This window comes from Hordeum vulgare, chromosome 2H (assembly GCF_904849725.1).
Source record: "Hordeum vulgare subsp. vulgare chromosome 2H, MorexV3_pseudomolecules_assembly, whole genome shotgun sequence".
Lineage (NCBI taxonomy): Eukaryota > Viridiplantae > Streptophyta > Magnoliopsida > Poales > Poaceae > Hordeum > Hordeum vulgare.
The window spans coordinates 93561404-93576347 of record NC_058519.1 but is presented as its reverse complement, the minus strand read 5'-3'; the positions used below and the strand labels follow the sequence as shown (position 1 = coordinate 93576347).

The 14944-nt window shown below is 44.0% G+C and overlaps 1 protein-coding gene and 1 pseudogene across 2 annotated transcripts; one reads left to right on the top strand and one right to left on the bottom strand.

The window, feature by feature from the left end:
• The first annotated feature begins 4738 nt into the window (after positions 1 to 4738).
• LOC123425266 (dolichyl-diphosphooligosaccharide--protein glycosyltransferase subunit 4C) lies at positions 4739 to 7606 on the top strand. The gene is made up of 2 exons (XM_045108944.1): positions 4739 to 4855; positions 7299 to 7606. The coding sequence occupies exon 2, from the start codon at positions 7299 to 7301 to the stop codon at positions 7407 to 7409; it is 111 nt and encodes a 36-aa protein (XP_044964879.1). The 5' UTR covers positions 4739 to 4855; the 3' UTR covers positions 7410 to 7606.
• Positions 7607 to 7655: 49 nt separating this feature from the next.
• Positions 7656 to 13224, bottom strand: LOC123425264 (annotated as a pseudogene). The gene is made up of 3 exons (XR_006621807.1): positions 12400 to 13224; positions 9835 to 9978; positions 7656 to 9665 (listed from the first exon to the last, which is right to left on the bottom strand). The product of XR_006621807.1 is annotated as a putative wall-associated receptor kinase-like 16 (transcript).
• Between the last annotated feature and the right edge of the window lie 1720 nt (positions 13225 to 14944).

The window sequence follows — 14944 nt, the reverse complement described above, 5'->3', positions numbered from 1 at the left end:
TTCTGAATTTTTTATGTAATGAGTTGTAACTGTTGGGGAACGTCGCATGGGAAACACAAATTTTCTTATGCGCACGAAGACCTATCATGGTGATGTCCATCTACGAGAGGGGATGTGTGATCTACGTACCCTTGTAGATCGTACATCAGAAGCGTTAGTGAACGCGGTTGATGTAGTGGAACGTCCTCACGTCCCTCGATCCGCCCCGCGAACCGTCCCGCGATCAGTCCCACGATCTAGTGCCGAACGGACGACACCTCCGCGTTCAGCACACGTACAACTCGACGATGATCTCGGCCTTCTTGATCCAGCAAGAGAGACGGAGAGGTAGAAGAGTTCTCGGGCAGCGTGACGGCGCTCCGGAGGTTGGTGGTGATCTTATCTCAGCAGGGCTCCGCCCGAGCTCCGTAGAAACGCGGTCTAGAGGAAAAACCGTGGAGGTATGTGGTCGGGCTGCCGTGGAAAAGTCGTCTCAAATCAGCCCTAAAACCTCCGTATATATAGGGGGAAGAGGGGGAGCTTTGCCTCCAAGGACCCCTAAGGGTTTCGGCCGAGCCAAGGGGGGCAGCCCTCCCCTTCCAAACCGAGTCCAACTAGGTTTGGAAGGAGGAGTCCTTCCCCCTTTTCCCACCTCCTCTTTTTTTTCTCTTTGATTTTCTTCCTATGGTGCATAGGGCCTTCTTGGGCTGTCCCACCAGCCCACTAAGGGCTGGTGTGCCACCCCCAAGGCCTATGGGCTCCCCCGGGGTGGGTTGCCCCCCCCGGTGAACTCCCGGAACCCATTCGTCATTCCCGGTACATTCCCGGTAACTCCGAAAACCTTCCGGTAATCAAATGAGATCATCCTATATATCAATCTTCATTTCTGGACCATTACGGAAACCCTCGTGATGTCCGTGATCTCATTCGGGACTCCGAACAACATTCGGTAACCAACCATATAACTCAAATACGCATAAAACAACGTCGAACCTTAAGTGTGCAGACCCTGCGGGTTCGAGAACTATGTAGACATGACCCGAGAGACTCCTCGGTCAATATCCAATAGCGGGACCTGGATGCCCATATTGGATCCTACATATTCTACGAAGATCTTATTGTTTGAACCTCAGTGCCAAGGATTCATATAATCCCGTATGTCATTCCCTTTGTCCTTCGGTATGTTACTTGCCCGAGATTCGATCGTTAGTATCCGTATACCTATTTCAATCTCGTTTACCGGCAAGTCTCTTTACTCGTTCGGTAATACAAGATCCCGCAACTTACACTAAGTCACATTGCTTGCAAGGCTTGTGTGTGATGTTGTATTACCGAGTGGGCCCCGAGATACCTCTCCGTCACACGGAGTGACAAATCCCAGTCTCGATCCATACTAACTCAACGAATACCTTCGGAGATACCTGTAGAGCATCTTTATAGTCACCCAGTTACGTTGCGACGTTTGATACACACAAAGTATTCCTCCGGTGTCACTGAGTTATATGATCTCATGGTCATAGGAACAAATACTTGACACGCATAAAACAGTAGCAACAAAATGACACGATCAACATGCTATGTCTATTAGTTTGGGTCTAGTCCATCACGTGATTCTCCTAATGACGTGATCCAGTTATCAAGCAATAACACCTTATTTATAATCAAAAGACACTGACTATCTTTGATCAACTGGCTAGCCAACTAGAGGCTTGCTAGGGACAGTGTTTTGTCTATGTATCCACACATGTATATAAGTCTTCATTCAATACAATTATAGCATGGATAATAAACGATTATCTTGATACAGGAATTATAATAATAACTATATTATTATTGCCTCTAGGGCATAATTCCAACAGTAACTTAAGCCCGATGGTACCCTGACGCTTTTTGAACGTTTTTCTTCGCATGCTTATTCCTCAAGTTTTAATGCACGCATGCTGGAATTCGTCAGATACCATTTGTCATCATGCATTTTCATTTTCTTCATATGATATGTTACATAGATGCATGATTTACAAGACTCAGGGGGAGATCTCCATGATATAAATCATCAATGTGCATTTGCTGTGAAAAGCATAATCCTCAAGATATGCACATCTTCAGGGGGAGTCTCTCTGAATCTTGATTTCAAATTCCTCAAATGAGTATTTACACTTTATATTTTTGATCCCTGTTGAAGACTTAACCTAATTGTCATCAACCACCAAAAAGGGGGAGATTGTAAGTGCATCTAGTGCCCGTTAGTGATTTTGGTGGTTTGAAGACTTATATGTTAAGTATCTAATGTGTTTGTGAGTGTACACATGATCTATAAGTCATTGAGGAGTTTGAGATATTTGAAGAATATCCACCCCTAAAAATGTATGTCTTCAGTTGAAGAAATTGGTCTGAAGCTGAAGAAATGAATCGCGAGGAATCTGCGATGAAATTGATATTCCTCATAAAGATACTGATATTGAGAAGTCTGATGTGTCCTGAAGAAAATCAATCTGAAGAATTTGAAGCATGAAGATTTACAATTTCTGTTTTTATTTTCTTCGCATTTGAGTAATAGGAACACCGTACTGTTAAAGGGGGTCGAAGTTACACTTTGGAATGAATTTCCTCATGATGCTCAACCCAAGCCTAATCCTACCAAAAGCCTCAAGTGAGGAATACGAGTGACATGAGGACTCTCACAGTTGAGGGTTCGGACCGTTTCGATAGCCACGCCAAGTCATTGGTCTTATCCACTCCAACAGTCATATTATTTAAGGGCATTAGTGTCAAATCATGTCGGGATGCTCCTAGGCTATAAATAGCCACCCCCCACAACCACTAGCTGGTTGGCTGCTCCGTTAGAAACTGACACTTGTCATAAGAGCAACCCAATTCCTCAGAGCCTTCGAGAGTAATTCATCAGTGAGGAAATACCCCATACACCGAAACCACAAACCAAACCTAGTGATTGAGCATCACTGAAGAAGTTGTTCCTATGTGGGACTGAAGCCTTTTACCTTTGAGGACTGTGCATCCTCCAGACGGTTAGGCGCAATGGTCTAGAGCTTTCCAGCAGTCAATTATGGATCGCCGGGTGACCAAGTTTGTGAGGGTTTGGAAGTCTGCCCTGAAGACTTACCACGAGTGTTGGGTGAGGACTGTGTGTCCTTAGCTCAAGGAGAATACGGTAGGGACTGTGTGTCCCGGGACTGTGTGTCCTTTGGTTTCAATACCAAGCCGCTCCAAACCAGATGTACGACTGTCACAGCAGTTGGAACTGGGTCATCAACGACTGTCTTCATTGAGAAACGGGTTCTAATTCCTCAACTCCTTACTTTCCTCGTATTATGTGTTGATGACTTTCACTGAGACTGTTTGAAGAATTTGCTGAAGATTTTCTCTGAATTTCCTCAACCACAAATTCTTCACGTCAGTTAATCCTCATCTGTATTCTGCGTGCGTGCTCACAGTGCAATCTATTTTCACATTCTTCACTCTGAAAAACTGCTGTTGTGATACTTTGCACTTCTGATCATTTACTGTTTTCGCTGTAAGTTAGTCATAAGTGAGGAATTTCCTCAAAATGAATTTCCTCAGTGATGAAATTCTAAAAATCTCCTATTCACGCCCCCTCTAGTCGATATAACGCACTTTCAACCTCCTTCACTCGAAGACAAGCAATCGCCTTGCTAGAACCAGGGCTAGCTGCCTCCAAAGAGACGAGCAAGCCACAAAGCTTTTCCTTGAAGATCGCCTCGTCAATACGTGCCAACATATCTTTACGGTCAAAGACGGGTGATCAGATGGACTTCAACGCCTCAGAATGAGGTGCCAAAGCACCCACACCATCAACCTCGTCACCCGCACACGCCACCTTGTCCCTCACATACACCACCGCAAGAACATCATCAACCACGATACCACCGACATGATGGACTCAGGTGCCTCCAGTTGCCCACATGCCACATGCGAGAATGCGACTTCTTCTCCCAACAAAGGTTTTTTTAGATCACCAAAGTTTTTTTTGGTGGGTGTTGTGAGCATACCTAGCCAAACGGGCGTGCACGACACGGGCCTGTATGACCCGTCGTAAATGGGCCTGACACGACACGTCCCGCAGAGGCACGAATATTAGTCGGATCGTGCCGTGCCGACTCAAATGCGCAACCTTCAGACCCAGACACGACACGGAAGCTATACGGGTTGGCTCGTCGGCAATGGCGAAGCCAGCTCACCCGTACAGCCGGGCATCAGCACAAAGGCACCAGTCAGCGGCCATTTGCCCATAGAAAAAGCTAATCACTTCATGTTTAATGTTGTAATTTCAATGGTGATTCCTGAGCAAAGCCAGGGCGGCTGTCCGGGGTCGTCGGGAGGTGGCTCTGTCACTGCTCGTCGGCACGTCAAGCCCGCTGGCCTACTAGGCTATTAGCCTTTTGGGATGTCTTTTGGACCGATTTTAGCTCATGTGCCCAGGCTTCAGGCCCACGCATGACTCGAGACGGCTGCATGTCTGACATGACCCGATTAGCCCATGACATGCCTGGCCCGTGACGTGCTGGGCCGCCATGCTTCTGGACCGGCCAAAAAAGCACGGTCCGTTTGGCCAGGTCTGGTTCTGAGAGCACTGGAGCGTTGACATCACTCACGTGGGCTGCGGACACAGAGTGCCTTAGGCCCAGCGGATGAACTCAGCCGGCCCAGACAATGCGGAGTCACGAGACCTTTAACCCCGGCCCACGCCTTCTTCTGCTCTTCCTCCCCGCAACTCGGCAGTTTCAGCGCAGTGCACTCTGCAGCCAGGACCAACACAACCAGGCGGCGGCGACGGCGACGGCGAGCGTGACCGCGAGCGCGCCCAGGCCCCCTACAGATCCGCACAGCGGCCGGCAAGGTGCGGCCCTCTCCCTCTCTCTCTCTCTCTCCCTCCCGACCTGCTCTCTTCTCTCAGATCCCACACGAAAAATCTGCTCGCGCGGAAAATTTCTCGCCCTTCTCGCCGCGGCTTCTTCTGCCAGATCTGTCCGATTTCGGCTAGGAGGGAGTAGTCGAGTACATGCAAAAAATCTTGTGCAAGAGATAATTATGGAGAACAAGGTTGAGAAACTTGCACATTAGCCTCATCTACAATTCACTACATTGAGAACTCAAATCAACCGGCTTAGAAAATCAATTATTCTTAGTGGTGTTCGCTAGCGTTTTTTCACTTCATAGTTGAAGAATTTCAGTTTGAGAATTGGCTATGGCTATATTGTATACAGTCAACATAGGTAAATTTTGCATCACAAACAGGAAATCATACAATATAATTAATAATTTGCATCACGGTAATTTTCAGGGCACATACAATATATGAATTCTTGATAGCATCTGAAACCACAAAACAAAACAATGAAAACAGGAAATCATACAACAAAACAAAACAATGATAGGAGATCAGAATCGAGAGAGATTAGTATACTTTGCATCACGATAATTTCTTGGACACATACAAAGATATGAATTCTTGGTAGCATCTCAAATGACAAAACAAAACAACTAAAATCTGATGTATAATTTTAAACACTGAGACGAGATTAGAATAGAGAAAAATTAAGAGTGTAATGTGCTAACCCACTAATAGTTGTTGGCTGGAGCAGTGAAGTAGGCTGTGTTGCAGACTTGCCGTATGAACGAATAAGATCGTGAGAAGCAGATCAGGAGGATTAGAGGCAGACGGGCTGCAAGGGCACACACGACGGCGGCAGCAATGCCTAATCCCACCCACGTATCCGCTAATCATGGAAAAAAGAACGCAGCTCCGTGAGACTTGATCGAAGGCTACGTTGCCAACTAATGGGCTTTTCTTCTTAAAGTGCATGTTGAGAACTTGAGATGGGGGGGGGGGGCAAGTATGCTGCTACTTGTGATTGTGTGAACGTATCGCTGGTTACGCATACCTATCCCACGTAGTGCTCGATTGTTTGTGTGTGTGTGGGGGGGGGGGGGGGGGGGGGGCCTGCTTGTCCCACCTTGCCTCCGCCGCTGGGTGACTGAGTGACGCGGTCAGATCAGCTTTGCATCTCGTGAGATCTCGTTCGATTTGATCCTGGAATTATGGCAGGAAATGGTTCAGGCTTAGTCTGTTATGTTCCTTTGTTGATTTTGCTCCTACTAGGTGTGCCTGCTGTATTAAGGGTAGTTGTCATGGTACGCTTTGGGGATCGCCCGGTGGGTGTGGGCATGCCATAGGTGCGTGAATGTAATCCGCTTGGTCAGGTTCAGACGTCAGATGCTTTTAGGACGATACATAAAGTAATTATCCGGTTTTAACTTTGAAAAGATTATGCAACCCCCATGGAGCAGGTTAAGCTATATTGAGTTGATCAGCTCATGAGCTGAATTTATCCATGGTGATAATATGACTTATATTCCCTTCATACATTGAGCTTAAAGGTAGAAGTGAGGCTGGGTCATTGGGTTCGCAAAATGTTGCATACAAGAAGAGTTCTGTTGGCAATAGAAACTTAGGAAGGGTAATAAAGATCTGAAGACCCATGAATGGTCGCACGGGGAAGATTATGTTATACGTATGTTTCTCTGTATAGCAATCATTGCATGTTTTCTACATCCTCTGTTACATTGCCGAGAGAGTGCTCTTGTACAACATTTAACTAAATTTCACCTCCATTCATGTGTTGCACTGGATTTGGTGATCGAAATTTTGTTTTCTTCTATCTGCTAGCTTTCTCTCTTGCTTTCATTTGAAACTTCCGCTAGATAATTATTATATTCGTAGCATGCCCACAGTAGTGAAGGTTTAGTCGTACCATCTTATGTAATCTGGCTCTATACATCAGTAGCAAGTAGACTCTTCACAGACCAAACTATGGTCATCTTTTAATCACCCTACACAACTAAAAGTTTATCTAGTTAGGATCCCATCTCCCACAATTCGCCCCTGGACTACAGTAGGCAGAGGACACCCTTCCCATCTCGATACATGGATGGCCTAACTTGTATTTTAGATGTGTTAGAATATGCCTCAGTGCTCAGAAATCTTTGCTTGGAACTATCAGGACCATATGATGGTTAAGCAGGGCTTTCCCACATGTTTGACTTGCTGCATTTTGTATTGACAGCCTATCACAACAATCCTATACTATCTTGTAGGCTTCTTGTCCTCCTCTTTGACACTACACACACAGCTCGTTCATAAGCTGTGTTTGTATGTTGTACTTCAGACTTTGCTGCCATGTCACGAATTTCTGACAAGTGTCAACCAGTACATTTGATTATCATAATGGATTGCCTGTTTTCACATCTTGACTATCCTTTGTTTGCAATGTTTTGTGCAGATGTTTGACGACCAAGACTTGGGTTTCTTCACCAACTTCCTGGGCATCTTCATATTCGTGCTGGTCATCGCGTACCACTTTGTGATGGCAGACCCGAAGTACGAGAACTGATCTCCTTTTGTTTAGCAATGAGACCGTATTATACTGAGAGCAAATAGGGAAACATGTTGGTTAATGGGGTCAGTGCGCTTGACAGTTCTTTTTAAGTGGAGTTATCTGGCATTGTGACTTGAATCATGCATGTTTAATCTGTTGAACTAGTGAATGGTGGAGACTTCAAAAGATTGATTTACTATCTGTCTATGTTATCTCCTGCTTGTTATTTGCTGTTTGGTGATGTGATCTGTGTTGCCTTTTGGGCCTAGTTTCATTTTTTTGCTATGTTCATCAACGATATACTTTATCTAATCAATAAAGCTCGCCGAATGGCATTCTCTAAAAATGAGAAGACATTTAAGATGCACTTGAACCTTGTTGATTAAGCAGAGTTCTATTCTCCGCCCTGTTTTTTTCCCCGTACAACTGCCATACACAAGGGTTGATGGCGCAATGCACAAATCACAATTACATGTGCTTTATATATATCCCGCCACTTATTAGTCTTCCGAATTCAGAGAACGGAAGTTGTTAAGAATTAGGATTGTGCTTAAGCAAACTTTTTTTTATCCTTAAAAAAACTTTTTTCTGTAGTAGCAGCGAAAATGTACCGTTCCACAGTTCTGGGGGTCTGTTTGGATGGACGTAATGGGGCATCCACGGATTGGACGGTACATTGTAATTCAAATGACCACTGTGAGTTATTTTAGTTCCATTGTTATTTGTTACAACAAATACAAGCAAGACAAAAATGGCAAAATGTTGTCATAGCTCTTGCATGAAATATGCAGTGAGAAGAATTTTTTTAATCTCAATTCTTGCAAGAAGAAATATGCTGATAAACAGCCATAGAAAAATCTAACACTCTTGACCACAGTACATGTGTTTGGCCGAATAAGCCATTATTCTACTCCCGTCTTCACATAGTAATGAATTGTTCTGCAAACCCGCTACTGAGAAATATCATGACGATTATTAAGTCTCAACGATACAAAAAAAGTGCAAACTAACAACTTCAGATATTTGGAACCAGATAAGCAAATGACATAAACTCTCACCCCGGACATTCTCAAAAGGAAAAGAAAAAAACTGTCACCCTGAACTGAAGAAAGAACTAGATGATTCTGAATGGACCTTGTCATCCATATGAATTGCAAAAGGTTCAAATTTAGGGACAAGTGGTTGGATCTCCTCTTCGTTCCTTTCAACAACATGACATGAGGCCAACCTTTTTGTTCGCAAATATTGTAATGTACTCTCCACTTGCTTCATAGTAGGCCTTTCTTCTCCCTGGAGACGCAAACACGACTCTGCAAGAGAGGCAACGATACAAATTTCATCCTCACTTGCTTCTTCAAGAACTTGAGTGGCTACCACCTCTCTTACTGACTTTGCTTTAGTCTCTGTGATGAAGTAGATGGACAAGTTTTGCTTTGAACCTGAGTTACTTCTAAAAACAGGCTCTTTTCTTGTAAGTAACTCTACGAGTACCACACCAAAGCTATACACATCGCTTTTTTCATTTAGTTGCCCAGTTTGATAATATTCTGGATCCAAGTATCCAAATGTTCCTTGTACATTTGTAGTAATATGGGTTTGGTCAATAGGAACTGTTCTTGATGCACCAAAATCTGAAACTTTAGCAGTAAAATTTCCATCTAACAAGATATTCGAGGACTTCACATCACGATGAAAGACCGTATCGAAGCAGATGTATGTAGATAGCAGAGAGCTCCAGCGGTTTCTTGAGCAACCCTCAAACAATCATCCCATGAGTTGGCTCACCATGCAAAACATCAAATAGAGAGCCATTAGGGATAAAATCAGACACTAAGAGGGGCACTTCTGTTTCAAGACAACATCCAAAGAGCTTCACGATATTTCGGTGATTTATCTGGGAGAGGATCACAACCTCATTAATAAACTGATGGATCTCAGATTCATCAACAAGTTTTGACCTTTTTATAGCCACCACACGTTGGTCAGATAAGATGCCTTTGTATACCATGCCATGTCCTCCACGGCCCACAATCCGAGTTTCATCAAAGTTGTTTGTTGCCTTCTCCAACTCCTCTAAGGAGAAAATCATTGTTCTATCACTTGCATTTTCATCTGATAATATGAGTTGTTCCAATAGAAGGCCTTGGTTTTTCTGAAAATAAAGCCTGCGTTTTTGTTTTTTGATACCTCTTTTCCATCGATAGGAGAGGGACATTCCACTCACGCCAAGAAGTAACATTCCAAAGCCCGCACCCAACCCAATAATAACACCTATATAAAACCACATGCCAATAAGTACTCCCTCCGTCCCACAGTAAGTGACTCAACTGTATACTAACTTTATATTAAAGTTAGTACAAAGTTGAGTCACTTATTTTGGGACATAGGGAGTATATCGTTGTTTCGATATACCACATAATAATAATTGAAAGGTAGGTACCTATGACAAGAGTTCTCTTTTTGGTAGAGGTGCATTGCATTTTTTGGGGATCATATTTTGTTCTCGGAGGACAACAGATGAAGTCTCCAATAATATTGTGGCACGTCCCTTCACAATTTTTTGGGTCAAGGCACTCATTGACATCTGCAAAATGTGGCACATCTTGGTAAGGTGCACAAGCATATAACACTATCAAAGAAAAACATCATTTTCCAAGGTAATACCGATGTTCTTGACAAGGTTAGTAGGAGATCCGAATCAGAATATTAACCATGTCATGTGGTAGAAGACTAGCTTTCCTAGAACTTGGGTTGGTAATATATTGACTATCATATACATAGAATGATGGCGACTAAAACACGACGATGTGCATCTCGTCAGCCTTTTCCTGAAGGCAAAAATAATGAGCTCCACAGGGGTCTAGGGTCTGATTGTGATGATTGATTGTGTACAAGTGGTGGGAGGAAAAAATGCCATGGGAACTCCAAAGAGTTGAGGAACTACAATGGCCAGTTGAAGTTTAGAGCTGGGCTAGAGAGAAGTGGCAATCGGCGTGAGGCTATGGAATGCACTATACAGAGGTTGGCATGGAAGTTGCAGCGCACCTACCCTCAAATGACGACATAAACAAATGAATTAAGCAGTAGAAGTACACATGAAACCAATATTTCAAGTTTCATTGGTAACGAGACAATTGTTTTTTTAGGAAGATAGCCAGACGGCTAGGTACCTATAATCTGACTCTAATTCTAAGATTGCCTATAAACTCTATCGTTCAGCCGACTGATGCACACACACCATCTGCCGCCTGCTTAGCCGTCGGATTGATCTTGATTGAGCCCTCGCCGCTGGATCTTGTTGCAAATATTGACGACGAACGACTATTGTAATAGGACGCGGCCTCGCTTTGTAGAAATATAATCTTGCAACAAGTCCTTTGTTGCAAAAAAGAATCCGCAACAAGATGGTTGTTGCAGAAAAACTCAAAAAATAATCTGCAACAAGACATCTGTTGCAAAAACAAAATTGCAACAAGACGTATGTTGTATTTTTTTTTCTATAACAAGATGTTTGTTGCAAGAAATTTCGTAACAAGACATGTGTTGCAATAATGGATGATGACGCTCGATCGTTTGATGCGTCGAATCTAACGACTTGCGTCCGACTGATCTTTTAAAAAGATCGGTCGGCGGACGCGTAGAACTCCCATAGTTATAACATTTTCACCTTAGTGAAGCCATTGACCTATCTTAATAACGACTCTAATGCAGAATGTTAACATTTTTTTGGTAGTGCAAATTGTGGGCTTTGATTGGGGGTTAGGTAAAACATCAATAATGCTACACATATAAAAACTTACAAAGGTTTACTTAACCTTCCAAACTAACTCTTCTCTCCCCCTGATTTTCAGTGGGGGTGGGGCCCCTCATCCCTCAATTACCAATCACAATCTTACACATCAGTTTATACGTAAAATCTTTACGTAAGCCTTTGTAGGCGTAACATTACTCGTAAAACATTATCGTAGTGCAAATTGTGGGTTGTGAATTGATTGAGGGATTAGGTTTACCCTTTTAAAGTGGATAGTAATTTTTTTGGGTCGATTTTTTCTTGATTCCATGGATCACCAACATAAGGATTTTATATGCCTGTCAAAAATCGCTTTAAAGAGAGGCTATAGGGCTCTTGATGGTGAGGTGCCATAGTTTACACTAGAAACTAATCTTGCTTGAATATTTTCTGTTAAATTAAAAGGGAGCATACAGACGTAATGGTAGGTTTGGTGTTTGTACATTAGTGTAAGGTATATACCGTACACGATTGGTGTTGAACCACTAGAATATGTATGTCCCTATTGCAACGCGCGGGCAATTAGCTAGTGGTTGAAAAATTGGTGTTATTGTCACATGAAAATTCAATGTTGTGCCAAATTTGCTATTTTATATGAATATTCTTCCATTTAAAAAATCGAAAAACTAATTTCAAGTTGTACTTTGTTTTGAAAAAGATCAAACTCGTTCTACAAGGATCGAGAGGGAGTAATAAGTCACTACACTGCAAAAGTAAATTAAGATTGGAACCTCGGTTGTATGGTAAGTTTGTGGAATTGTTGTTACTTGGACTGGCTGATTATTTGGTGCAACAGTGAAACTAATCTTACTTGGAAAAGGTAAAAGAAACGGTATGTCAACAAAATTACCAGTTCACAAGAATATTCATCCATTTTTTAATCAGAATACCAATTTCAAGTCGTATTTTGCATTAAAACCGAATTCATTTTGCAAAAGATGGATTGATAGACCCTGATTCATCCCACACATGTGGCACGAACACATGACAGCTCCGAATGTTTTTTAGACAAGTTTAATAACGCGAGGATGACAACTTTAGTTGTAAAAAAGTCAGGACCTGCTTTGTGCCACACGCGTAACACTTATCATTTCTCTCTCTCTCTAAAAAAAAAAAACAATTATCATTTGGGATAAGTTATCCTGAAAATTGAATTGAAGACTGGAACCTTGGTTGTATGGTAAGTGTGGAATTGTTGTTAGACTATTTTGTTACCTTTGCATCCGTATGGAAGGTAAGGATTTCCTTGGAACCCTCCCTTGCATTTGCAGATGTAGCCTCGTCCAATAGGCGAGTCCACGCACACGCTGTCGTTGCCGACGCACGCATAGGACTCCGGCTTGGCGCGCGCTGACTCGCACGTCTCCCCTTGCAGCGTTCCAATAGCCCAGTCCACCACCAGCGGCGCCTGCCCGCCGTAGGCGTCGACGAACGCCGACGAGGAAAGGTAGGCGGACGAGAAGGTGAAGTTGGACGCCTCGACGAGCGCCGCGTAGCTACAGCTGCGGCTGCTGAAGCTCTTGTCGAACCACACCCGGTAGTTCTCCAGCCCCCTCGGGATCGCCGTCCGGCAGCAGCCGATCCCCTCACAGGAGCCGTTGGTCAGCAGCGAGAGGTTGCCGTCCTTGCACGTGGCCCCGCACACGGCGGCGTACGACGTGATGAGAGCCGGAAGACGGAGCCCTCCAGGTCCATGTTGGACGGCGGGCTGTTGACCTCCATTTTCCCGGCGGTGGCGTTGTAGCAGTAGGAGGAGATGTTGTTCAGCCACCGGACCTGGCCGTGGTCTAGGCAGCGTAGCTTGAAGCCTTGCCGGCGGTCAGAAAATTGGCAGCCATCCTCGAGGTCGATGCCAAACGGGTAAGGGATCTCCAGCCCACCGCATTCCCTTGTGCAGTTGCCTGGTGGCGCCGAAGCTCCAACACTCGTGAGGCGGAACGCCGTCAGCGCTACCACGAACCCTACCGCAGGTGCTAATTTGTTGAAAGCCATGCTGAGTGATAAGGCTGCAATTTGCAGCTTTTCCGATATATATGTGGTTTCTGGTTACCAGTCGCTTGTTAGTCTGAACTCTGAATAACGCTGTCATGATTATATAGATATACTATTCACGTATTGAGAACTTGAGAGTAGGTGAGAATTGGACTGGTTCATCGCGTTATCCTTCCCTGATGTTTCGTGTTTCCTGTCTCAAGAAAAAGCAGAAGGAGAATTAGTCCATGCAGCAATTCTATGGAAAACGCGGTGTAACATACTGTAGTATTTGAGGAGAAACATGCACCAAGCGTTTCAAGTAGGACCGTTGTTGCTTTCAATACTTTCTATGAGGATTTCTTTGTGTTGATTTTGTACGGAGTATGTAATAAGCTTTCACACAAGGCCAGCTCCAGCACCCAATCGGTAAAAACCTTTCATCCCATGTTCTTCAGCGCGAGAGCTATGTCTGGCTGAATGCGAGACAGTAGCAATCTCTCGCTGAAGCGTTCGCAGTGATCAGGCAAGCCCATTAGCAATTTTCTTCTGAAAAACGAACTAAAAAAGAGGAGCTTGTGTGTGAGGAACGAACCTGGGACATATAGGTGTTGGGTCGTTTCACTAATAGCCACTGGGACATCTTCTAAATGTTTAACACGATTTGACCTTGTTTTGAAATTATTTTCACATCTGACCTTTTTCATAGTGCTTGCAGCCGGGACGCTGTACGCAACGCTATAACGTTGTAACTCATGATGCGCACAACGTGGCACAGCCGGGCCCATGTGCTGCTATTATAGCGTCTTCATATGGGGCGCTATGATTCCGAGATAGGGCCTTCATTGAGGGTGCTATGCACTACTCGCATCGGCTACGGTCAGCCCATTCGCTCCCAGCCAGCCCGATTAGAGCATCTCCAATAGCTTGCTTGTATGGATATCTATATTTATTTTTTACAATGTGAATCTAAAATAGACGTCCAACAACTTATCTATATGATCGTTCAAACATACACATCCTCTAAATCGACCTCGACAATGTCCACGCTTGAACGATGTGAAGGCTTCGTTCAAACTCAACTGCAACACGATCTCTCCATCTCCTCACTGGCGGCCCACCAGTCATGGTCCCTGTAGATAGACGTTCTGATGCAAAACTAGACATGTATGTAAGGAAATCTTTTTAGATCATTGTCTATATGAATATTCATATAGACAAAATTACCAGTTCACAAGAATATTCATCCATTTTTTAGATCATTGTCTATATGAATATATAGACATTCAAATATACACATGCTATTGGAGATGCTCTTACCTAGCTATTGCTGGTTCTTCGGATAGGCTCATCTATTAGGATTGGTTCGGGTGTCAGCACCATATTTTGGCTAGACCGGTGGTTTGGCAGTAGGCCTTCTACGGAGCGATTCTATTCGCTCTTTAGTAATTGTACTCGCCCGCAACTTACGGTTGGGGCGGCACTGATGGATCTTGGGACGGTCTCGTTCTGGCATACCTTTGGTTCTTAGGAACACATCCAGTGGGAAGAGATGCTCGAATGCATCGCCCTACACCCCCTCCCTAGAGTCGGATGCCACCTATTGGCATCTCCAACTGAGTGGATCCTTCTCCACTAATTCTCGCTATAAGCCTTGTTGGCCACCCCTGGGCCGCTGGAGTTAAATCTCCTTTGGGAGATTAAGTTGCCACCGAGATTCAGAAATTTCTTTGGCAATGGGTTTGTGGTTGTCTACCCTTGGGGACGAAGGTGCTTAAACACAACGACC

Excerpts from the sequence above, each read along its gene's own strand:
- LOC123425266 (XM_045108944.1), top strand. The coding sequence starts at position 7,299 with ATGTTTGACGACCAAGACTTGGGTTTCTTCACCAACTTCCTGGGCATC.